We start from the raw sequence: 27785 nt of genomic DNA, 5'->3' as shown, positions 1-27785 counted from the left end.
TAGATATTAATCTTCTGTATCCAATGTAACTTACAAACTTCATATATCCTGGCAATTACAACTGTATTAATCCTGGCAATTGCCTTTGTATTCCATTTCTGATAAAGCTATTAAAAACTTGATTGCTTTTAATAAAATTGCTGCAGCCTCAGTTTTGCTGGGTCCCTTCAAGTGGTCTGATTTAATTTTGTTCCAGTAAATAAGTACAGGTGAATACATGAATGTATAACTTGACTCTGCTAAATAATATTAGCCATATTCTCTCACTGGGGTGTACAGAGCTTTTGCTCTGTTTATATTTACTGTTACAACCCAACATTTTATCATTGGCAAAGTTAGTATTGGGCATCAAAGAGTTAATCATTTGAGTAAATGAAGAGGAAATATAGCTAAATTTCATCAATATTAAATATTTATTAGGGACATTTGCCCTGACCAGGAAGAGAGAAAAGGATTAAATATAATAACCTTTTATTTATTTTAATGATAATAATAATTTTTACATGATTCGAGGATCAGTCCGTCCAGTGCTAGGGAATTTAGTAGATTTGACTTGCTAAAACTGCTGAGATTATGTAGCACACCACTGATAATATTCAGTAAGATGATTAAGAATCTCTATCATATGTTTGTGATAAAATGAAGTTTACCCTCTTAATTTATCTCCATATTCCAGTAACCAAATGATAAAAACTCTTCCTGCAATCTAGGATTTTATCCAACTTCCCTATTGATAAGCTGAGTCCCTGACTGTTTAGTCATTAGTCTCTCTGGCATAAAAATAGATATTAAACATTCATTAACCAAGCTCACAGTCATGCTTCCATTCATTTCTTTTCTTTCTTTCTTTCTTTCGTTCTTTCTTTCTTTCTTTCTTTCTTTCTTTCTTTCTTCCTTCCTTCCTTCCTTCCTTTCTTTCTTTCTTTTCTTTTTTTTGTGTTTCAAGACAGGGTTTCTCTGTGTAGCCCTGACTGTTCTAGAACTCACTCTGTAGACGACCAGGCTGGCCTCGAACTCAGAAATCTGCCTGCTTCTACCTCCCAAGTGCTGGGATTAAAGGCAGCATGTGCCACCACTGCCCTGCTATGCTTTCATTTCCTATGATAAATACTTTCTTTCAGGCAAATTGACCAACTGCAAATTTCACATCAAGAATGAGGACTGAATCTTCCTTTCTACTAGCCAGCAAGATACTTCCTATTATTAAGCTGCTTTTACTTTCTCATTTAATATCAACGTTTTGCAAACATACAAGCCAATGTCCACACAGAAACATATATTTATAGTTCCTTTCCTCTATCATTTATTACTGTTCTCTCCTTAATTTTATATAAAAAAATTAACACTCATAAGATGGGTAAATCTTAGGCTAGAACAAAGAAGTAATTTCAGGCAGAAATCTAAATATTGGCTTTTCAGACAGCAATCTAAATTTTAGGTTAGAACAAGGAAGTAGGTTTCAGACATGAAAATGACTTTGGGATAGGACAGGGAAGGTGGCTCAGATACTCTGGTCATACTGATGAGCCCTTAGAAACAGTGATCACAGGAGTATTCCCAGAACTTTGTTTATTGCCTTGCTTGTTCTTCCACTATTTGTGATTATTTTCTTGCTTATTCCTTGGCTATTTGCATCTATTGTATTGCTAGTCCCACAACCTAGAACTGACCTTAATATTTGCATGTAATTAAAATGGTATAAAAGCAAAAAGGAGGAGAGGGGATGAGATAGAGTGGGTTCTAGGGAGGAGAAATGGAGAAAGGGGATGACATCTGAAATGTAAATAAATAAAATATCCCCCCAAAAGATAATAGGCACTTTTTCAGGTTACAAAAGTGGGTGATATCTGATCTGATATTTGTGATTTATAGCCACACTTCTTTCTCTTGGTAGTTATTTTCTGTCAGCAGAGTGTTGCAACCTACATCTCACTAGAACTCTAATAGGAATTTAATATTCAACCTTGTAAATGACCATTGGAAATTATTAACCCTGACATGGGGAAACGTTCTTTGCCTTTCATCATTTGAGCTTTTGAGAAAAAAATTATTATAATATATATTTCACAAGATGTTGGAAAGTTCTGAGAACAGGATAGCATACAGAACCATTGATGTGGTGTTTCAGATGTTATAATTGCTTAGTAGTCAATAAGGCATTTAACACTATTGAACTCAATGAGAATCAAATTTTAAACTAAAGATATTATGAGTGACTTTTGATAAATTAGTGGATATTTGCCCTTCTTGATGTTGGACATGTTTATAGAATGCATATATAACCAATCTTAATATTGTTAACAATAATTATTAAATGCTAAAACTGAAGACTATGGAACTGAAAAAAATCACAAAAGATTAATACCACAGAAGAAATATGAAATTACTGGATTTCACTTTATGTGAGTCACTTGAAATCATTTTAAGGGAAGTTTAAAATACGGGAATTATTTCTTCAAAGAGACAGAATCTAAGTGCTACTCATTTATAGGAAATTTGTACTATAAAATGCAAATTTCTTAGGAAAACATCTAAAATGATAACATTATTAATATACTATTATTTCTTAATCTTATAGGAGTACACAATAGACATAATTTTTGCCCAAACCTGGTTTGACAGCCGTTTAAAGTTCAATAGCACCATGAAAGTGCTTATGCTTAACAGCAATATGGTGGGAAAAATTTGGATTCCTGACACTTTCTTCAGGAACTCAAGAAAATCTGATGCACATTGGATAACCACGCCTAATCGCCTACTGCGGATTTGGAGTGATGGAAGGGTTCTCTATACTCTACGGTAATATTGTTTGTAACTTCCTGTTACTTTGTCAGCTACCAAACAGGCCTTCTTTATACCAGCCAAGCAGGACACAGGGTCTCCTTTTATTTGCTAAAATCTAAAATGAGGAACTGTTGGAGTGATACGTTTTTATAAGTAGAGTTGCTTTTATGTGAAAGGTCTGTGGAAAGTCCTTGGAGTTTCTACTTGGAAACAGAAAAGATTTCAGCTAGTATTTTAGCATTCATTTATTTATTTGATGTTGATTTAAGTTCTTTTTATTTTATATGTATATTATTTCTGTTTGTATTTCACTGAAGCAGGGTTTCTTTGTATAGCCTTTGCTGCCCTAGATCTCATGAAGTAGATCAGGCTGAACTCATGGAGACTTTTACTTTTGGATTTACTTTTCAATTCCTGACACTTTCTTCAGGAACTCAAGAAAATCTGATGTACATTGGATTTGTCTCCTCACTGCTGGGACTGATGGTGTACCTCAATACTGCCCAGCCTTGCTTACATATTTACCAAATTCATGCCTGGCAGAAGCCAAAAGAAGCATTTGGATCTCCTGGAACTATATTTATAGAGGGTTATGAGCCATTATGTGGATACTGGGAATCCAAATAGATGCTCTGCAAGATCAGTGAATGTGCTTACCTACTGAGTCATCATTCTAGCTTGGCTTATATTGCTGAAAGTGTAATGGAAAATACTGGCATTTTTCTCCTTAGAATTTAATATTACTCTGATTTTTAGCACTGTAGTAAAACATGACCATGAAATGATTGATGTGTATGTACAAAACTAATCAATAGATTCCCATTAACATATATGCTTATTAAAAAAAGTTTTTTTTAATTTTACTGTTTTAATTTTAGTTTTGAGATTATAATATAGTTACATTTCTCTCTTCCATGTGCTCCCTCTAAATCCTCCCATATATTCTTCCTTACTTTTCTTCAAATTTATTTCTTTTATTAATAATTGTCATTACATGCATTACATATATATGTATGTGTATACATGTGTGAATGTGTATATGCATGTAAATATATATTTTTAAGTATGACTTGCTTAGTCCATATAGTCCATATATGTGTCTTCTCAAGGCTGACCCTTTGTCCCTGGACAGCCAGTAGGTACAATCTTCCTTGAGAAGTCCCCTGGACAGACAATGGTTATGTTCTTCCTTGGGAAGACCACCTCTCTTGCTCCCAGTGTTCCTCAGTTGCCTGAAGTTCACTGAGGTTTCAAGAAGATTTTCACTTTTCCATGTTCCTTGGTGTTGTCTTTGAAGATTTTCACAAAAAAAATTAGAAAAAAATTCATACATAGCCTTGTATAATGTATTACTTTCATATTCCTATAAATATATATTCACATACATGTGTTCATGAAGTTCCAGAAGGTATTTTAATGTGAATGTAGAGATTGAAACATATAGAGTAGTAGAATAGCTACTTAGTTGGCTTAAGAAAAAATGTTTGAATTTCATACTCAATAGTGAATGATGTAATATTTATCATTAAACTTTAAGTTAAGCTTAGTATTCTATTCTACCATAGTCCATTACAGGAGGTCCAAATGCTGTTTTAAAACACAAATGGGTTTTTGATGACTTAAAGTATTTGCTTTTATGTAATACCTTTTTCCAATTAAATAGATTGACAATTAATGCAGAATGCTACCTTCAACTTCATAATTTTCCTATGGATGAACATTCCTGTCCACTGGAATTTTCAAGCTGTAAGTAAAAATAATTGATAATTCTACAAACTTTAGCTTCAATATACTTTATTAATATACAAAATAAAATAAAAGCTAGTATTAGAAATAATTGATGATTTTTGTTAAAAGTCTTGGCCACTCCCTACTGGACTGTGAGGTAGCCACTCCTAAGTTTTACCCAACTTTGTCTCTCATTTACCTCTCAAATCCTTTTGAATTCAGTATTAATTTTCTGAAATATATTAAGTTTACCAAACCACAATATAATTCTATACTAATCAGCTCAGATCTCAGTTCTTTGTTTTTCAAACTTTATCTCAGGGAGATAAAATTCAATTTCCAGACAAGATATACTTAATAGGTAAATATTGATGGTATGACAGTCATTGTTTCCTTTTAAAATTTTAATTCTAAAATCTGGGTATGATCTTAATTTGGCTTTGATTGGAATTACATGGGAATACTATATCTTGTATGGACAATTTGGTGTCAATGACACAAAAACTCATTAGTTATAATCAGAATTCTTCAGGTTGATCACACAAGTCCAGGAGGGAAATTCAAATTTTCACTTCTCATATTTTACAACAATTTACAGCAGATTCTATTATAGTCTAAATGTATCAGTAAATGTCATAATTCTGTGTTTATCAGTGCCCATGATACATTATAAATATACTGTGTACTTTCTGTACCTGTAATGAATAAGAGCAAACAACACACAATACAATAAGAGAGTGACAAATGATGAAATTGAAAGAGTAAACACTCTTAAGACAAGTTTTCAAAGATGACTCAATTATTAATTTAATGACAGAATATCCTGAAAAATAATGTATTTACTTGAAAATCTCTACAGTGATTAGTGTGTACTGATTATGTAATATGCATACCAACTCCTGTGTTGAAACAATTAAAAATTTCTTCTTCCTAAAATATGTTCAAAAGTTATAAATGATTTCAAATAGGAAAACACTTTAGTCACAAAAATTTATATAAGAATTTGTAACAAGAAAGGTAGACTTGCAATCAACTTAGATTTGTGGATATTTTTAAAACATGTTGATTTCATATGTTGGTTTGATAATATTTCAGGAATAATGTCTAGTAGAAAATAGAAATTACCACACCATGGTGGTGGCAAAGTATAATTCCAGCACATGATATTCTGAGATGCTTTTCAAGTTTCAGACCAATGATGTCTGAGGAAAACTGAAATGCATGAATAAGGACCAAAAACAAGGCCCCATCATTCTGAAACTAATGATGCTGAAAGAAACCAAATCATACCTGTAATCATCATAACTGTTATATAATACCTGTAATCATCATAACTGTTATATAATTCTTTAAAGCACGCACACACACACACAAACATACACACACGCACACAGACAGACAGACAGACAGGCATTTCAAGTAGCACTTTCTGTATTTGACAAACCTTGTAACACTGAATGAAAGAAGACTTTCCAAAAGCCATGGTTTGGATGGTGTTGCTATTGCAATGGTAACTTGTTTGAATTTTGCTACACTACATATATTTTATAACAATTTTCTCTCCAGATGGATACCCTAAAAATGAAATTGAGTACAAGTGGAAAAAGCCCTCTGTGGAAGTAGCTGATCCTAAGTACTGGAGATTATATCAGTTTGCATTTGTAGGGTTACGAAATTCAACTGAAATCTCTCACACAATCTCAGGTAAGGAGGAAATTGAAGTCAAATGAATAATACTGGCGGTCATAGTCATTGTTATTAAAGTTTAAAAAATAAAATCTACATTTTATATGTTTTACTCACTTTAAAACGTATCTGTTTTTTATAGGAGATTATATTATCATGACTATTTTTTTTGACCTGAGCAGACGAATGGGCTATTTCACGATTCAGACATACATTCCTTGCATTCTAACAGTGGTTCTTTCCTGGGTGTCTTTTTGGATCAATAAAGACGCAGTACCTGCTAGAACATCCCTGGGTAAGGCTATGTTACTACATCATAAAAACTTAAAAATTAATAAATAAAACTTTATTGATGCATATATTAGAAATATCTTTTAGACTACAATGAGGTAAAAATAAATAGAAAAGTTTAGTATTATACCAAGTTGAAAGGACTTTAAAGAAAAACAAAACAAAACAGAAAATCACATAGAAAGAACTTTGAATTAGAAAACTCATATTTTTTCCTATAAACAGAACTTTAAAATGTATGAGAATTAACACATGAAAAAGAGAGAAGGAAAATGTCTAAATTTCATTTAATCAGTATTTTAATTGCTTTATAATAAAATTTTGTTTGTTTTAGCAGAGTCAAAAAAAACCCACAGCTTTGATTTAATGGTGAATCCTGGAATCACAAATCAATACTCAGCTATTCCAAGAGACAGATATCTGGAAGGAGCATGAAGCTTCCTGGCTTCTGTACTATAAAAAACACTGATTAATTTGTTACTCTTAGTTTCCTGCACAATAATTAAAAGAGTACTTTCTATTCATACTTAAAAAAATAAATTATTTTCTTCCTGTAAGAGTGTTCTGTAGTGAACATGCTGTATAAAAAAGTAAATGATGTATTTTATATATGCTTATGAGAGAGACAATTTATTATCCTTGTAGTGATGTACAAGGAAAACTTATTAATCAATTGATTCATTTACAGCATGAAGATTGGATCTCAGTACAATTATAATGGAATCCAAAATACAAAGTTAAGTTGGTTTTATTTTCTGTGGTAAATAGGTTTTCCTGTAATTTCTATGAGAGTAGTTAAATAAGTTCATCTAATAAACATAGTAAAATGCAAATCACATAAATATGTTAGCAATAGAACTGAAGATTCAAGTATCAGAAAAAAACTACGGTGTCTTATCCATGGTGCAGACAAAATAAGTGAAAAAAAATCTACATATCTACATATCTACATATCTACATATCTACATTTCTTTATATTAATTAGTAAAAATATTTTATGGTCCTATGGTCCATAAGTTTTATTACTTGTGGAAAGATTTGTATGATAATAAAATTATAACTTAGTTAACTGGGTATGTTTGATGACACTAATGTAAAGGTATAAGAAAAAGCAATTAAGACACTGTTTTACGACTCTTGGAAAGATTTGTATGATAATAAAATTATAACTATGTGGTGTAAATACAAACATACAAACAAATCAGGCATACACAAGAGTGCTTAGATAAGTATGTTAATAGATGAATGAGAACGACTGCTTTAGGCACAAAGAATATGGAGGTTTTTCCTCTCATTTATTTGTCCCAAGACTAACAGAGGAGAGAAGACTGATATGTATAAAAAAGAGAGGTAAATGAGTCCAAAGACCGACCGATGGGCTTGGCTCCGATATGTATTACAATTACACATACTAAAATCTTGGAAACAAAAATTCATTGTGTCTTTGAAATATAAAATTTATGTAACTCTGGATATATCCTAAATTTGGAATTTTAAATAGTAAATCCAAGTTATCATATTAAAAAACGTTTTGTTAATATATTAGTTTATGTTATTTTCACTGGGTAAGGCAAAACAAAATTTTAAAAAAGCCCTCCAATAACTCTTATTTGAAGTAAGGTGAAAAGTACTTGTTTTTTATTGTACAAGTGCAGAAGTTGCGGTTCATTGTGGTGCATATAATGTGGTGCAAGAAGGATTCAGGAGCATTGGGTTTGTTGTGGGTGGATTTCTGGAGTCTTCTAATAGTTTAAGGTGGCTATGCTGGCTTCTGGATTTTTTGTATCACAGCAAACCTAAGAACACAGAAAAAAGTAGGGCATCTCCAGCAATGGCTTCTTCTAGGCATTGATTTCTGGCTTAGATCTTATTCTGTGATCACACTCTGCAGCAGAGAAAGTAGACAATGAAAACGTTTTTCAGAAACCACCTATCAACTAAAAAAGGTTATTTTTTTAAAACTATGGAGGAAGAGAAGACTGAATATTAGAAACCAACCTGCAATCCATGGCAATTTAAATCATTAAAATTTTCTACACAAAGAACACAGTGAATGTAATGTAGCCATGGTTACTAGTAATTCTTTCTGGCAATCATATCCGTTTGTTTCTTTTGTTTATTTCAGCTGACAATATTGTCAAATTAGACAAAAGAATACAAATGCTCTGTTAAAGTACTTTTAATCATCTATTTTCCCCCTTTATTCACAGGTATCACTACGGTTTTGACTATGACAACCCTCAGTACAATTGCTAGAAAATCTTTACCTAAGGTTTCTTATGTGACGGCAATGGATCTCTTTGTCTCTGTGTGCTTCATTTTTGTGTTTGCAGCACTCATGGAGTATGGAACCTTGCATTATTTTACTAGCAACAATAAAGGAAAAACCACCAGAGACAGGAAGCTGAAAAACAAGACTTCAGTATGTGTTATTTTTAGTTTTTATTATTGATATGGTGATAACTTCACACAGGATGGAGCATTGAATAAATGTCCCTCTTATTTTTTTTCTGTTCTTTGCTACTTTCCTAGGTCATAATCTTTTCCTTCAACTATTCTTGTTACATGCACAAACATACTTGTATGTAATATGTGTGCAGATGTGCATACGGCACTCTGCGTCCATTTACCATTACTCGTATGTGAATTTGTCCAGGGTTGCTTACTTGGGATTGGACACATTTTATGGGAGTCTGCTCCTGGGAACAACTGGTTCTCCATTTCTCAGCAACAACTAATCCCCTGTAGCAATCCATCTAGGAGTAAGACCTATAATTTCTCCTGCCTGCAACTGGTGTTGTCATGATGGTTTTGTTCAGGCAAGTAGGCTGCTGAGAATTCATATGTGTGTTTACTTGTCGTGTCTAGGAGATAAGGTCTCTTAACAGGCATCCTCAGGCACTGTCTATTACAGTTTTCCACTCCCTCTTCTATGATTTTCACTTAGCATCAGGGTTTGGAATTGTACTGAAGATGTATTTCTTGAGATTGATCATCCCACAGTCAATAATTCTCTGCATGTTCACTAGTTGTGTATAGACCATATACTTGTCTCTATCTCTTATGAAATGAAGCTTCTTTGATGAGCAGTGATGGCTACACTTATCTGTGGATATGATAGTTATTTTGAAAATGGTTAGAAATTATACTGGATTAGGAACCTGGTAGCAGCATATTTTGTTCTCAAGCCTATGACCACTTCAGCCACTGGTAGGAGAGTATGTTTATAGAACCACCATAAATTCTCTCCTTTTGAGCTGCTGAGTAGGCTGCTGAGAATTCATATGTTGTTTACTTGTCATGTCTAGGAGATAAGGTCTCTTAACAGGCATTCAATTAGGCAGCTGCTAGTTATGTCTGAGTAAATCATACTTCTCTTTCACCAATGTGGATACCTTAACAGTACCCCATTTTAGTTAGAGATGCTTTTCTAAACATCTATGGGTTTATCTTGTTATATAAACAGGATGTTTGAGAATCTATGATAAAAATTAAGATAGCACCAGATTACCTGCAACTTCCCAGTTGGCAAATCTATTTTATAGTTTTCTCTACTGGATATTCTTTATAAAATGACTTTTTAAAACATATATTTTATACAGAGTCCATTTTTGATATTACTATACTTCACTGCCCTTACTCAATCTCTGCCCCCCCACAAGACTGTTGCAGCAAATTTTGATCCCAACTTCATGTTGTTTTATAACTATTTATTTTTAAGTACTTAGTCTTATCTGTCCTGATTATATATACACATACGTGAGAGCATGCTGTAGGTTCTGGATAACCTTCCAATGGTCATAATTCTGAAGTAAATGATGCTTTTTCTTCAAGCAACTACAAACACTCAATAGTTCCTCATCTGAGTAGTGGTTATGGAAGCCACAACCTGCTTCTAGCTACATTTTTTAACTGGATTGATCCTATGTATGCAATCATAGATGCTGCTAATTCTTGTGTAAAAAAGCCATTTCCAGAAGACAACATTTCACCACATGCTTTTTCTTACAATTCTTTTTGTCTCTGTATCCTAAAAGTTCACTGAAGTTTTGTAGGATTGATGGTATTGATGTAGATCTTCTTTCAATTATTGGGCACTTACAGTAATTCCCAATACTTTTAAAGAGTTACACACTGAAATATAAAGCTCCTCTGACAAAAGTTGAGACCAGGACAAACATAAGTATATGTAATAGAAATATAAGTACTTATAAAGCAGTTTGAGAACATGGCCATTTAGAAGAATAGCACCAAAATTATCCTCTATAGTCCAAGACTTCCATAGCCATGAGTTTTGATCATGTTTTCAGTACCCCTTCTGTGAAGTGGCTTGGCTTCAAATCTTGTCAAGAAAGCAGCTGGTTAACCTTGAAATAGAATTTCATTGTTGTACCAATGAACACATCCTGTCTAGCAGGTCAGTATTAGGGCATTCAGGGACTAGAGTTAGACAACACCATTGATGTCCTTTCTTCTGCAGCAGCCTGTATAACACCTTGTAGTGCTATGAAAGCAGGCAGCAGGTAGAGTGTCTGGTCTGCTCAGGATTGATTTCTCTGGAAACTTAACCAAGGAAGTGGTTTCTCCAGCAAAAGAATCTAATTATATGACAAACACAAGAAATGGCAAAAGATTCTATTGTTTAAGTTTGTATTTAGGCCTTCCTAACCTTAGGGAAGTAATCCATTCCTTTAATTAAAGTTTTCATTTAATAATCTATCTCTGTTAGTAGTAGTAGTATTCATTAATGTGCAGTATTTCTGTTCAAATTGTCTTTTAAAAGATTATATCTTAAATTAGCTAATCTCCATAGACATTGTTTTAGTTACTGGTCCATTTCTGTGAAGAGGTACTGTCATCAAAGCAACTCTTATGAAAGAAAGCATTTCATTGGGGACTTTCTTAGGGTTTTAGAGGGTTAGTCTGTGATCATCACTGCACAAACTAGACAGGTATGGCATTGAAACAGTGAGAGAGAGAGAGAGAGAGAGAGAGAGAGAGAGAGAGAGCACCTGACATGGCTTTTGAAACCTCAAGCTGACTTTCAGTGACACATTTTCTCCTACAAGACCACATCTTCTAATCCTTCCTAACAATTCAACAAATGAGAAGAAACATTCAAGTCCATGAGGGTACGGTGCTCATTACTTTTCATACCTCAATCCCCCATCTCCACTTAAACCGTTATTCTCCCTCTGTCACCTCATATCATATGTGTTCTATTATCCTCTCTCACTGTATTTTCACTTGAATTGCAAGATAATAGGTTCCCAATATGCTTTCATGCTTCCCCATGGGTCCTCCCATTTCTAATCCTGATACGTCACTACCTACTTCAGTTTTTCTGTCCCAAGAATTCCTCTTCTCATTCATTTCGTATGAACTCTACAACTCCCCTTTTCCCACATGCATCTTCCTCATTAAAAGTCCTCTTCAATTTTCCTAGTCTCCACATATGCTATATGTTAAACATACAGAAGCAAATAATTGGTTTGATTCCATTTCCTATCTATTGTGAACAAAGCAGCACTCAACGTGAATGAATGTACAAATACCTTTATAGTAATCTATAGAATTCTTTGAGTATATTTGGAGCACTATGTAAATTTCTTTTTAGCTTTTGGAGAAACCTGCATACTGTTTTCAGAGTAGCTGAGCTAGGTTATACTTCCATAAATAATATATAATACAGGCAAATAAAATCCAAGATTGCATTAAAGACCAATCATCAATACCAATATAGCTTCATTCTAGAGATGCAGATATTATTCAACATGTGAAATCTGTAAGTGCTATTTATTCATAATAAACCCAAAGACAGAAGTCATGTGATCTTTTTATTATGTTCATTCAAATTCTTTTGACAAAATTAATTCAACATCTTTACATGGTAAAGGTTTTAGAGTGTTTAGAGTTAGAAGAGCATGTCTGAACACAATAAAAGCTGAGCTGTATAAGACACACACACACACACACACACACACTCACACACACATAACCAACATTTGTCTAAATGAAAAGAAACTCAGAATACACCACTATATAGGAAAAAAGACACAAGTTCTAGCCATTTATATTCAATTACTGCAAAATTCTTTCATACAACATTATTTTATATAAGAATCTAAAGTTATTTAAGACACATTTTGAATATGGGTGGTTTTTCACACCTGTTATTTCAGCAGTTACAAGGTAGAGGAGGGGGATTATCATGTGTGCTGGGCTATAAAATAAGGCCTTGTGCCAGTGCAACAAAGCAAACATTAATAACATCAAAGATTTCTCTTTGATTTCTATTTCATAATACATTCGTATTTTCAACAATGAATGGCACACACAATTAACTTAATTTTAGAAAGTAAGATCACTGTTTAGGTTAAAACCCAGCAGTAGCAGGAAGTCATAACTGTTACATTCTTTCATATTTCTGTAGATGTGTATACCTTCACTCCATGTTCCCAATCACAATGACTAAATTACAGACTGCAATTGATGCTAAAATTGATTTTTTAATGATTCTAAAACATGTAACAACTTGATGATTGACAGTAATTTCATTTTAGAAAAGCAATTATAACAACCTGAATCCAATCTCTAACATTCACTGAGGGTCCCAGGAACTGATATGAGCATTTTATATGATTTCATTTAGACTCAAAGAAACCATAAAGGTAAAGGTTCGGTGATTTTTCACAAGGACAGTTTTGTTAATGTTGGATCATAGACTCATACACAGGACTTTTGAGAACTCACAGCTCCAACTTTCTACCCTTCATTTTAACATTTCCTCTGTTCAAAGAACTTATAAAAAGTAGGCTTTCACTTCTCCAAAATTGACAAAGTGACAGTACATTACTGATTCCAGTAAAAACTCTCAGAGCAGATTATGCCAAAGCTCAAATAAAGAGAGTGTAAAACATTTATTCTCGACAAGCAGCTTGTAACACTGCTGTAATGTGTGCACCATGAGACTCATGGGATCAAATTTGTTCACTTTAAGTTTGGAGACTTAATGTTTTGGATCTCTTTCTTATTTTTTTATATTATTTGATTTATAAATTTTGACATAATTTTAATTCTATTTTAAGTCATCTATTGTATTTCAAAAGGTAGAGCCTAGTAAACTTTGCTTTTGGGTCTTGTGATATTTAAAGAAAGAAGATATTGCTAGCTGTAAAACGCCAAGACTTACTTCAATCTACAAATCTGTGACTGTCATAACTGCACATCATCTTAAAAGATGTTTTTAACATGATAGCCTGCCCAAATCGATAAAGTATCAAAGAACAATGATTTTAAATAAATAACCACTGCTAGATTCAAAACAAATAGCATTATCATTGTGAATATGGGTTATGTGTGGGTGTGTTCTTCCACATTCCAGAAGATGCATGAACAGCTCTAAGTACAGCATGTGGTATAGGTTTCCTCCTTCCATCTTTATGTCGATGTGAGTTCCAGAAATCAAACTCAAGATTGTCAGGTCTCCAAGGCAAAGATTGTATCCACTGAGCCATTTTCATCAATTTTTCCACTGACAAAAAAATAAAATTTAAACAAAGAAAACTGAACATTGTTTTCCTTTGATTTTTCTATAATCAAGGCCAAACATCCTGTTTTCTCTCATCATTTAGCCTTTATTTCAAACTTTAAATAGCTATCCCTATAGTTAGCTATTCCTGTTGTATTCATTGTTTTTTTATTTGCTTTTTGAAACTCGTATAAATAAAAATAAAACCTATACCACATGTTGTACTCAGAGCTGTTTATCTTTGAATAAAAATAGTTGGCTTTAACCCACAGGTAATATGCAATGCCATGTGAATTTTATAATTTCTTTCTACATATATGTAATGCAGGAGAAATATTACTAAACAATGCACATCTTCTGTGGAAGAACAGCTATCCAGTATAACACCAGGAAATAAAGTATTGAGCATAGTTCCTGGTGTCAGGTTGACTGAGCCGAGCTGAAGCATAAAAATGGAAACTTTAAAATTATGATATTATATTAATCATTTTATCACAATGTATTAAAACTACTAAAGTCGAGACATTTTTCTTCAGTTATCTCAGAATAACAATCTTGTGCTTAGTTTCTTAAATTTAGCAACAACCTCAGCAAATTACACATTAAAAATGGAAAAGAAACAGCAATGAGATGAGAGTCTTGAAATACTAAGTAGCAAATAACTCACCATTGATATTTCATAATTGACTGGAGCATGTAAAATATTTTATAGACATTCAATACAATATTTTCTATCATTCATTTTCCTGAGCATCATATTTTATTAGCTCTTACAGTACTAAATGGAAATTTAAAAAAACAGGACCAACAATTAAATTTGTATTCCTGCCTGGTTTGTGTTCAGCCACAAGTCTTGTTAATCTGGTAGACAGAATGAGCTGACATGAAGAATAGAGACTTTTGTCCATTTTGCCTCATACCTTCCATTAAGCACATTGTGGAATCTACATTTTCCTTTTATTCCAACCAAACAATGCAGCCCAAACTCGGGTCCCACAGCATCAACACTAGCACTTGATTTTCTTGTTTTGAATGACTTCTCTCCCTTCCCTATATTTCTTTTCTTTCCAAAAGTTAAAGTTATTTAACTTTCTTTCTCTTTTCCATTTTTGTTTTAATTTTATTTTTACTCTGCCTATCTGTGACAGCTGAAGAAATCCAAATCCCATTCAATGTGTGCATTTTGTCCCTTAATTATTCTTACTATTAAATGATTTGTATACAGTTGTTATCAAAAGAAAACCTTAAAAGTTAAGTTAACTATGCTGGACTATGAATTAGGATTCTTGTGGAAAATGTGAAGATGGTAGACATGCAGTATCTATAAACCTGCCATCAGCAATGATGAACATTTCATGGTGAAGCTTCAATATTCATAGGTTATCAAAAATCTCATAAGCCATAAGATACCTGCACTTTGATACTGAATCAAATACTGATATGATAGATGTTTATTTTTGTATCATTGTAAAGGCAATTTGGAGACAAAAGAAATCAATTGTATCTTCTGCTCCTAATAGTGTTCAAAGACATGATATGTATAGACAACCTTGACAGACAAGTATGGCATTCAGAGGTCTATTCTCAACACTCATGCAGAAACCAAGCATGGTGGTGCTTTCTTGACAAGTTTTGCACTTTAACCTATGTCAGATCCCAATGGAAGACACTGTCACAAGTAAAAATATGTGGTTTGCTTATAAGTATTAGCAATCAAACAAAAGTATTAGCGATCAAGATTGACCTGTAACCTCCCTCCACTTATACATCAGCTTTTCACAAAAAGTAGACTATGCTTTGGAGGGCTCAGAGGCTTTACTTTGTGATCTGTCTTCTATGCATCAGTTCCTATTTTCATTAGTACATTGTTTCTTTAGTTATTGTAATAGTCTCCATATTTATCACCTTAGGTGGTTAATGAGAGATCCACATTATACATGCACATTCATCTATATATACATGTGCACTAATGTGTATACACTATGCACACATACACATAAAACAGCAATTATAAATTTGTAAAATCAAAGTAGTCAAATAGGCTATTAGAAAATTAGCAGTAAGACCAGTAATTTCTAAAACATTTTCAAAGGCATAAATACCAAAAAGATGAAGATGATTTTTAAAAGAATATGAGCACTCTTATCTGTGAAACAGGAAACTATCCCCAGCTTGGCTTACATGAGCTATGCCTAGCATTCATCGGCTGCTTGAGACACTGTGGAAAGTTGTCTGGGAAGTATAGATTTAATAGACACATAGTGTTGAAAAGAAAGTTATGCGAATGTGGGTCACATGGCACTCAGAAAATTTTCCTTTCATTTCAAGTGGAAAGAATTCACTTGTAAGGGGTGTAAGAAATAAGTCTTCCATTCGATGTTTGGCAGAGAAAGTTTTCAGAGACACTGTAGCACTGTTGAAGCACTTGTCTGGAGAATAAATTGTAGTTTCCAGAAAAATAAATTGGGAGAAAAATTAACACAGAGAAAAACCACATGTACTGAGTTGAGGCTTGTACATTGGAAGGAAGTCTAGTTTATGCCCAGAAATATGACATCTTAATGCAGTTGCTGTTAGAAACTAGTTCAGTTGATTCTAACTGATACAAGCTGAACAAAATTCAAAAGGAAACCTTTTCATAGCACTGTTGCACTACATGTGTAACGTGCGGCTGCTCTACTGAGTAGAGGTGACAGAGGGTGTGTTGCAGCTCTGTTGGACACCACTACTTATAACACAGATGCTTTCTGGACAAAATTACCCATGTTGAAGAGAGACAAGTAGTTTGTGGAAAGCTTGTACATTTTTAGCGTCGTGTTAAGATTATAGTTTTTGTCCTTTCAGCTCAAATGTGTCACAGAAATTTCTAAACAGAATGGCACAGTGGCATCTATATACAATAATGATAATTGAAGATAAGTACATAGTGTGTATTCTTGAATTGCAGAAGAGGTGGGCCCTGAATCTCATGACTATGGTAACAGCTCAAGAAACAATATACTACTGAAAATAAGAACTGGCGTCTCAAGGGAGGATAATGTGAGGGATGGCCTCCCAACCCTCCAGTTCACAGTCTTCTTTCTGCAAAAGGCTAATATCCTTTCCAACCAGCACATGTCTGTATGAATAAACAATCAGATAGCCTTCAGAGAATGTAATGAAATAACAAACACTTGTGTCAATCTTCAATCTCACAAATCATAAAAGATATTTTTTTCTTTTGAAATGGTGTTTGGCAAATCTCCCAGGAGGTATTTTGTGATATTAGCAATATGTAAAACAAAACTACCAAAAGAAAAAAATAGCTTAAGTAATTACGAAATGTCAGTGGATGGTGGGATAAGACGGTAATCATTAAATGTCAATTGCAACATCAGTTAGAGAATGTGAATTCACATGCATCTAGGTCCCACTAGTAGTTAGCTTTCTGTTTTGTCATCCTGATAGCATATATTCATGTTACTACTGTTCTCAGGCTAAATAAAAAGTTTAATCATTGAATAAGGCTTTTGATAAAAATCTAAATTTATATTTATAGTTGTGTTTGAAGCAAATGAATAAACAGAACAATAAAATTTGTGTGAAGAATGAACATCTCTGTCCAGCACAACTGGTCACAGATTACAAAATTAAAATTTATCAAAATTTTGGTTTTATTCTTATGAATAATCTCACTTATTACTAACAGTTTATAACAAATTTTGAAGCAAAAATATCAGAAAAGAGGAAAGTACATATTTTATATGTAAAATTACTTTTCTACTGTCTCCTTTTCATACATATGTGAATATATTCATAGGAATAAATGTATTCACCCATGTATTTAGTACTTTGTATATTGCTTAATTTATGTCTTAAATTTTAAATTTATATTTATGACCAATTCTGATGCCACTTTGTTTCTTCTAACCTCTAAATTTTATTATGTTTTATAATGTAAAAAAATGTCAAATTTATGGTTCAACTTTTTATTTAATATCTTTATCTTTTATTTTTGTGAATTTAAATATTTTAAGAGCTTCATTTTATCATTATTAATTATGTGTATGACTGTGTGTGTGTATGTACATTTGAGTACAGGGACTCTTAGGGTGAAATAGATGACACAGATCACCTGGAAGTAAAGTTACAGGTATCTATGAACCACACATAGAGCTAAGATTCTAAACTAGGCTCTTTGCAAAAGCAGCATCTTGTATATGGACTTAAATAGTGAGACATTTTCCTAGTCTCTTTTTGATTTCCTATTATGGAAATGTCTATTTTCTCCTCTAAATGTCCTAAGATATTTATCTTCTTACCAGCTAGTGTACACTGCTTTATTGGTGGCTCAGTATCTGAGAGATCTCAGGGGTCCAGGATAATTTAGACTGCTGGTCTTCCTATGGGATCACCATCCTCCTCAGCTTCTTTCAACCTTTCCCTAATTCAACCACAGGGGTTCCCAACTTCAGTACATTGCTTGGGTGTAATTATATGCATCTGTCTCAGTCAGCTACTTGTTGGGCCTCTCAGAGGACAGCCATGCTAGACTCCTGTCTGTAAGCACATCATGGCATCAGTTATAATGTCAGGCCTTGGTGCCTCTCCTTGAGATGGGTCCCAAGTTGGGCCTGTCACTGGACATCCTTTCCCTCAGTCTCTTCTCTAGTTTTGTCCCTGCAGTTCTTTTAGAGAGGAACAATTCTGAGTCAGAGTTTTTGACTGTGGGATATCAAACACTATCCCTCTACTTTATGCCCTGTCTTTCGACTGGAAGTGGACTCCACAAGTTCCCTCTCCCACTGTTGGTCAGTTCATCTAAGGTCCCTCCCTTTGAGTCTTGAGAGTCTCTCACCTCCCAGGTCTCTAGTACATTCTAGAAAGCCCCCACCTCCCAACCCCCCAAGGTTGCAGCATATTTCCATTCATTCTGGGCTTTTCTTATGTTTCCTCCTATCCCCAATACCGGATCATGTTCCCTTCTTCCCCTTCCTGTCCCCTCTCCCACCAAGGTCAACCCTTCCTCCCACTCCTGTGATTTCTTCCTTCTCCCCTCCCAAGTGGGATTGAGGCATCCTCACTTGGGCCCTTCGGCTTGTTAAACTTCTTGAGGTCTGTGGATTTTATCCTAGGTATTCTGTACATTTTTGGCTAATATCCACTTATTAGGGAGTACCTACCATGCATGTCTTTTTGGTCTTGGTTACCTCACTTGGGATGATATTTTCTAGTTCCATCCATTTACCTGCAAAACTTAAGATGTCTTCATTGTTAATACCTGGATAGTATCCCATTGTGTAAATGAAACAAATTTTCTATATCTATTCTTTCCTTGTGGAAAATTTGGGTTGTTTCCTGCATCTGGCTATTACAAACAAGGCTACTATGAAAATAGTGGAGCACGTGCCCATATAACATGGTAGAACATAATACCCAATAGTGGTATAGCTGGCTATTCAGGTAGATCCATTTTCAATCTTCTGAGGAAGCCCCAGCCTGATTTCCAGAGTTATTGTACCAGTTTGCAATCCCACCAGCAATAGAGGAGTGTTCCTTTTCCTCCAAATCCTTGCCAATAAAAATCTTTGATCTTAGCCATTCTGATTGGTGGAAGATGGAATCACAGGGTCTTTTTTATTTGGATTTCCCTGATCACTAGGGACTTTGAACTTTAAGTGCTTCTCGACCATTGGAGATTCCTCTGTTGTGAATTCTCTGTTTAGCTCTATACCCAATTTTTTGATTGGGTTATTTGGATTTTAGAGGATGGGGAGGCCTTCCAGGTGTGGATGTAGGAGAGGGTAGGGACATCATCTTGGAGAGGAGGAGAAATGGGGTGAAGAACCATTGGAGGATGGAACAGGAGGAGGATAATGACTGGACTGTAAAATACTAAAAGTAATAAAAACAAACAGAGTAAAACAAAACAAGAAAACATGCAAACAGAAGACCCAGCCTTTAAGTAAAAGGATGATTTTAAAAATCATTTTTTATTATTTTGAAGCAAAAATATCAGAAAAGAGGAAAGTACATATTTTATATGTAAAATTACTTTTCTACTGTCTCCTTTTCATACATATGTGAATGTTTTAAAAAAGGATGATTATCTTCTTTTTGAGAATTTTATGTATGCCTATGCTTTAATCACATAGATACTCATTCATTCATATCCATATTATTCATATTCATTCATTCATTCATATATCCTACACCTTCTGACCACTTTGTATGTACATGTAAGACCATATACTGGACCACATGCCTGAAGAAGATGAACTCTCCATCCCTTATCAGTTATCAATTGCCAATACCTCCTCAGATAGGAATGAGACCTCATCAAATCCTTCACAATTTACCCCCAGATTGGAAGGATTGGGCTGCTTTATCTTATGCAGCTCTTGTGCATTCATTCATATATACTAAAGTTCTTGTTACAAAGCTCTGTCATGTCTGGTAAAATTGCTCCAGTGTGGACATCCACCACCTTTGACTCTTTAAAATCTTTCATCCTTCCTTTCCACATAAACTCTGAACTTCACATGTAGTATGTGATGTCATCTCTATCTCTATCTAATAGATAGATAGATAGATGATAGATAGATAGACAGATAGATAGATAGATAAATCAATCATTCTTATTTTCTTCCCATTGAACTTCTTTGAGTCTCTGCAAAAAGATGCTTCTCTGATGAGGAGGTATCATGCAGTCCAGATTTTCTTTTATGATCTTTTACTTTGTGTTATATGTTTAATTAACTTACAAACTAGTTTTTTTAAAATAGTCTTTATCCACTGTACATTTTCTTTAACCCACTCCCTGTCCTCTCCTTTCTTTGTCTCTTCACTCTTCTCTCCCTGTACTATTCTGTCTTAATACTTAAGTCTCCAATTTTGTCCCAACCCCATATTTTATACCAAAGCTGTTCTACTATCACCATCTTATAAACTTTCCTTGTGAGCCAAGATCATAGATTTTTCATGTAGTTTTCTTATACACAGTTCTTTGTATAAGTTTCTTATACTTTGTATAAGTTCTTACCTCATTCCTTGTCCTACCATCTTCATCACTCCCACCAGTTGGGATCATCCTGGCCCCAGCACTCCTCTTCTCTGCCATCACTTTCCTTTTCTTCTCCTGTCCCCTCCTTTGATTGAATTTTCTTCCATGGATCATTTCTAGTTTTCTAACTTCACATGTACTCTGAAACAAGATGGGAAGCTAAGAACCTTCATTTTACTGAGTTGAGGTCTCCCATGGAACTCAAGTTTCACCAGGTATGCTAGGAGAGGAAGCCAGCTTACCCTGGGATCCTTTGTCTCTTGCCTCCCAAGCATTGTTGTAACTAGACACCAGCACACCCAGCACACATTTTACTTTGGTTCAAGAACTCCGAGCTTGATAGCTCATAGCTGCAGGACAAATGCTGTACCCACAAAGCCATTTCTTCTCAGGCTGCATCTGCTCAATGTTTAGCATTTTATTTGTTTGTATTTTCTTATGATTTAGAAACACAGTAGCTTTGAATGAAGGTTCAAATTTGAAATAACCTACATATTGTTTGATTTTTAATTATTTTTCCTAAAATATATCATGCCTGTGAGTTGCATATTTTTTCAAAATTTAATGCAAAGAAAAATTATTAAGTGTCTATGTGAGACAGAATTAAGCCCAGTAAAATTATTCTTTATATTCTTGGCTTCTAATTTACTGCTTAGATGGGCACAAAACGGTGCTTACAGTGAGATCTACAAGCCACAGGTAACTGATATCATACCATCCAGAAGTTAGGGAGGACAATGGATGACTAAAGCTGCTGTCTTTTTGCCATTTTAACCGATTGATATTTTTTTTTCCCCTAGTAACCACTCTTCTTGTCAGTGGAATATATATGTTTTACCATGTAGTTTATAGTTTGTTTGACACACTCTTTTCAGAAAGCAATAGCAACATAGAAGCAACAGCAGTATTATGTGCTGTCTTCTTGACACCAGATTAGTGCTATACATACCCTATTTAATTAAGTTGATCTGTAACATTGCAGCAGTCACATTACAGGCATCTCAGAGAGATGAACAGCCATACTTCTTCTTCATGTTCACCCAAAACCTGTATTGTGGAAGACATACAGCCCAAGGTTTTCTGACTCTAAGCTTTATGTTACTCAACATTTTGACTCTTTCCTGAGCTATGCTATTTTTTAAATATTATTTTTATCACTTACAAATATTTACATCCTGCATCAGTTGGGTCTCTCAGCAGGGAAATACACATTTTTTACCAAGACTAAAACCTAAGTTCAATCTCAGGTCTTAAGAAGAAATACAAATATATATATATATATATATATATATATATATATATATATATATACACACACACATACACACACACTGGATATTCATTATGATGCAGGTGCAGATGAAGAACACACAGAGAGAACTAAAATAAAGATAAAAATAATAGTGAGAACCTGTTATAAAATGTTAATTTGATATGGATATCAAATAATCTTTGAGTTATTGTTATCATCAGTGTATTGATTGTTGTATAATACCTTATAAAATTTATGTAGGCACCAATAAGTTTTCCTCAGAGAAGATTGCCACAATCTTTAAATGGGCCTAGTTTTGTTCATCTGTTGTTCCTAAAGCTGAATTTATAAATCATTTTGATGTGTCTTTATGCACTTACTTGTACACATACCATATATGTCTTTGTCCTTTCTGGTTCTTCAAAGTGTTTTGCCTATGAGAATGTCTTTTCTTGCTATTTATTCTCATTATAACTAAATGAATTATTTAACATCCAATAGCAACATTATAATTGTTTGAATTTTCAACACCATAGAAACATGTTTATTGCCCTTTTATACTTAGATTCATGGTTGACAATATTTTTGTAAATAGACTTTTTAAAGTTGTACAATAGGTTATATTTCCAAAGTTATTTTTTCCTACATAATTTTCTGAATAGAAGAAAAGCTATATAGAACTTTTTCAAGTAGATTGAAAGCTGAAAATACATTATAATCGAAAATAACTAATATTTTTAAAGTCAAGGTGTGCTTTTTAAATTGATTATCAGTTTGTTAATGAGTCTCTTGCAGGGGCAAAATTATTTTTTCTTTAGTTTTTCTGTCTCACAGTCTCCCTTGTTTACTCAGGTGTCCCCAGGGCTCCATGCTGGATCTACTCTGATCCCCATGAACAGCATTTCTTTGCCTCAAGGGGAAGATGATTATGGTTATCAGTGTTTGGAGGGCAAAGACTGTGCCAGCTTTTTCTGCTGCTTCGAAGACTGCAGAACTGGATCCTGGAGAGAAGGGCGAATACACATACGCATTGCCAAAATTGATTCCTACTCAAGAATCTTTTTCCCAACAGCTTTCGCCTTGTTCAATCTTGTTTACTGGGTTGGATATCTATACTTATAAGTTCTGCCAATAGATTAAAAAAAATCACAAAAGTCTGGCTTAGTCCAATATAATCAGTTTTATTTCATAACATGAATTTTAAATTTAAAATGAAAGTCCACTAGCTAAAATCTGAATGGTATTGTTATTCTATTAGGGCTTTCATAAATGAATAAGGCAGAATTATTCAGGTTAATCTATCTAAATAAACAAAATTGATTGTCCAATATAACACATTTAAACCATAAACTTATATTTTTACTTTATTTTTTTTAAGTTTCTTGTATACAACTAATATTGGACTTAATACTTATGTGAGAAATATTTTGAATATGAAATAATTTTAACACATATTTTATTTAAATGTATCTTTTGCTTATAATGAAAGACTACTGCCTAATATTAAAGTATTCTTTGGCTAGATTCGTCATTAGCTTGATTTTATTTCTTGCTTTGTATTTTCCCTGTTTAGGATAAAGCTTCTTTAAAACAAAGCCATGATTATCTTGGATTTATATCAAAGATATGTTATTCCCAAGAAGAAAATAATGTGTGTATTAATTACTTTTTAAATAATTTCTTTTGTGAACTGACAGTTTGTATACATTTATATATTTAAACACTGTCACATCTTATGTTTGAAGTGTAAAGCAATTAAATCAAACTACATTGCAATTACAGTTTTCAAAATAAACAACTTTTATCTGTAATCCAATCAATTTTCTGCTCAATGTTAAAACAGAAGTCAAGCTACATTTATTTTCAGGATTTTCAAATTTGGATAGGAAACACTAAAGTCATGTTTTGTTTTGTTTATAATGCAAGTTCAAAAAAATCAGACTTATTTTCTGCCTTGTAGGGTTTATGAGGTATTAAGAGGTTAACACTAAAATGTTAAAATGTAATAACAATGAAGCCAAGTGGGGAATGTTTTGTTTTTCTCTTTATGTGCTACAAAACAGATTCACAAGTTCAAAGAAGCATTGCATAAAAGGCTTGATTTAACAGGGCTTAAAGAACCATCTGGCAAACGAAACTGTAGGTTGTCTTGGGAATATGGACTTAAATATATGCTATTGATATTTTATAGAGTAGATATATTTGGGAAACATCAAAATTATTTATCTACCCACAGATTTCTTAGATGACTTTTACAACTGTATTATAATCACTGTGTTCTCTCTTTTAGACATGTGAGATTTCTCAAAATTAATTTTGCAAATGGACTTAGTGAGACACAACTGTAATGAACTTGAGTAGGGACGTCATGAAATCCATACAATGAAGAAAAGACCCTAGAGACGATCAGTGTAGGGAAAGCTGACACAATTTTCAATGCTACATCTGTGAGCAGAGGCTTCAGCTTGGAAATAAGCAGTAGAAATATTCACCGTAGTTCTGGCAAGATAGCTGAGCATATAAGAGCATTTTATGCACTTGCTGAGGACCCAGGCTGAGTTATCAGCCTCCACAGGGCAATTTACTATGGTCTGAAATCAGAAATCTAGAGCCCTCTTCTGGCCTCTGTTGGTACTGCATGCACATGGTACCTACACACAGACAAACACATAAAATAAAAATAATAAATTCTAGAAAGACATGTTCATGTTGACAGCAGTTGTCACAATGAGAGGTTTTATCAACAAGGGTATGTTGATTTTGAAGAGGAGGCTGCCGTGTGGGTGTTTGACACACATGCTTTTAATTCAAATATTCGGAGTCACTGAGTAAAACTTTAACTGTATTATAATGTGAGAATTACAATTCTCCAGCTAACCATAGCTTTTTCACCTTCCTCACAAACACACAGAATTTGAAGGACAATAAAATATTGACTTTTTTTAAGAAATGGAGATCCAAATAAAATTTCGAATATGTATATATTAATTTTTAGGTATTCCATGTGTTTATGTTGAAAATATTAAATATTGGTAAATGTTAATGAAATAAACATCATTTAAGGGATAAATGAAGTGTGGACTATCCGTTAAGGCATATCATGCTTCACTATATTTTTATGGCTACTTCCATATTTGTATTGATGGCTTGCTCATTGTTAAAGGTGTTAGAGTGTTTAGAGGCTCTTTCAATTGTATGTAAGCATGACTATATGTTAAAATACTTTAAAATGCTTGATATGAGTATGATTAATTTTTTCATTGTTGTTTTATTAATTAGCCTTTAAATGTTGACAATATTTACAAGTGAAAATAAAATTGTTAAAAATATCATGTTCTCTAAATATATTCCTTGTATATATCATCAAATAAGTACTTTGCTTAAATAAATAAAAAATACATAAGCAAATGGTATTTTATTTAAACATAATTATTAGAAAACCAGAAATGCAAATCTAAATATTTGTAAACCTAGAAACAAAAGAAAATATTTTTATTTAGAGCTGAAGAAATTCAAGGAGTAAAACCAATACTTGTTTATTCTTGTTTCAAATTTAAAGTCAACTATGATGAACAATTTAAATAACTATATCTTTTTTCTAGATGAGTTGAAATAATTTATTAGATTCATTTTCCCGGACACATGGGAAATTGATTTTTAATACTAACATAAACCAAAAATATAGTCACTAGGAATGACAAGACATTGTCAAATAGGAAGATATAAGAGCCTTAATTCATGTAGACCTGGTTCCTACTTACAAGACCAGGATTTAAAATGGTTGAGAAGCAGAATGTGCATAGTGTCATTTTATTCTCCAAGACAAACTAGCACAGTAAACTTCATGTGCCCTTCAATTGCATCCTAGGTAGTTTTCTCTGTATGCTCCATTGTATTCCAGAACATTATTTTGAACAGTTATGTGCCCTCACATATTTGAATGCAATCAACAAGAAGAATCGGCTTTGCAGCGCCAAGCTATTTAGAATGATCTTAGGAACTGAGCTGTGTTTTCTGTCATTTTAAAGTGGTCTGTGGATACCATCCTGCGATTGAAATAAACAACTGCAATCAGGAATACAATGCCAACTGACTCTGCCTTTACCTGGCTGGATTCTGAAAAACTGGAGTGTGTGTGTGTGTGTGTGTGTGTGTGTGTGTGTGTGTGTGTGTGTCTGTGTTACAGAAAATAGTTTGAAGAAAATGGTTCCAATTTCCAGTGTAACATAATATCTTTATGTCTACTGTCATAGTTCAACCCTAAAACAAGTTCCATGAGATAACTATAACTGGAGCTTTCTACTTAAGAAAATATGCCAAGGATGAAAGCAAACACAGAAGTTTGAGAAGTGTGTATCTAGTTTTAGATATACACATTACATAAATCTAGATTTATTCAATTACTAGTTATTAATTTAAATTTTATTGACCCCATTCTATGCTTTGTTAACATATAATCAAAGCATAGGTCATACTTAGTAAAAATATATTTACATTAGCTACATTTACTGAGAGGGAACCCTTGGTGTAAAGGACTGTGTGCTCTTCATCTGAGGCTGAACCACTGGCAAGAATGTCACCTTCAATGCTTTCTGTTCTGAAATCAAAAAGAACCATCCATTTCATCTCTGATCAAAGCTATGGGGATCTGGGAACACGGTGAAAGGAAAAATTTTCCCTACTTACTCAAACATATTTGCATTTCTAGATGATAGCCTTTAAAACTTTATTCATAACGCATTTAAGTGAGTCTGTAATTTTTACATCAGAAGTTGATTATTTTGGTTAGTTGGAGAATTTTCCTCTTTGTTTACTGATACTTAGATATTCTAACCCCTATTTTGTTCTAAAAAAAAAAATCTTGAGTATGGGGATTTAACTCAAATAAGATTAATCTAACATGATTTTTAAATTAATATAATTTCATATTAATAAACATTGCCTTTAAATATTTGAGTATAAAATGGCCATTACTGAAATTTCAGTGGGTTCGTGCTATGGGGGAGAATGGGTATTTGGGTCATTAATTAATGAAGTACAGTCTAGGATTGAAAAATGGAGAACATATTGTTGACAGTTTTCAGTGATGAGTCAATAGCATGGAATACAAGAGGAAATGACTAGATATTAAAAGTAAATAATAAAATTAACTAAGAGATTTAGTGAGTTTGGGGGCCTGCACATACAGATCGTATGTTCGGTACTTGCATGTTTGTGAATAGACAGAAAGGCAAATTGTGTCCTACAGTCTTCTTTAACTGTTGTACTTTAATCCCTTTTCAATCTATGATCTATCTAGTTATGGATGAAGACAAAGGATTTTATCCCAAAATATAAATGATACCTGAACTATCTATAGAACTTTTATTTTATAATAATTTTTAATGTTTATTAAAAAGTTCATGTTTGTGATCACACTTTGGGGGATAAGAATAGAGACAGGAAAGGCCCTAAAGTTCATTGTCTAGTTA

The 27785-nt window shown here is 33.4% G+C and overlaps 1 protein-coding gene across 1 annotated transcript in view; it reads left to right on the top strand.

Annotated features, from left to right (window-relative positions):
- Positions 1-26395, top strand: part of Gabrg1 (gamma-aminobutyric acid type A receptor subunit gamma1) — a 69977-nt gene extending 43582 nt beyond the window's left edge. Inside the window, exons 4-9 of the mRNA XM_034509509.2 lie at positions 2579-2799; positions 4448-4530; positions 6079-6216; positions 6341-6493; positions 8700-8911; positions 23167-26395. Coding sequence (XP_034365400.1) covers positions 2579-2799; positions 4448-4530; positions 6079-6216; positions 6341-6493; positions 8700-8911; positions 23167-23436 — 1077 coding nt within the window. The 3' untranslated portion in view covers positions 23437-26395. The remainder of the gene's footprint in view (positions 1-2578; positions 2800-4447; positions 4531-6078; positions 6217-6340; positions 6494-8699; positions 8912-23166) is intronic.
- The last annotated feature ends 1390 nt before the right edge of the window (positions 26396-27785 follow it).

The sequence above is a fragment of the Arvicanthis niloticus genome, chromosome 7, assembly GCF_011762505.2.
Source record: "Arvicanthis niloticus isolate mArvNil1 chromosome 7, mArvNil1.pat.X, whole genome shotgun sequence".
Lineage (NCBI taxonomy): Eukaryota > Metazoa > Chordata > Mammalia > Rodentia > Muridae > Arvicanthis > Arvicanthis niloticus.
The sequence above is the reverse complement of the archived record's forward strand: the minus strand, read 5'-3'. Positions and strand labels throughout refer to the sequence as shown.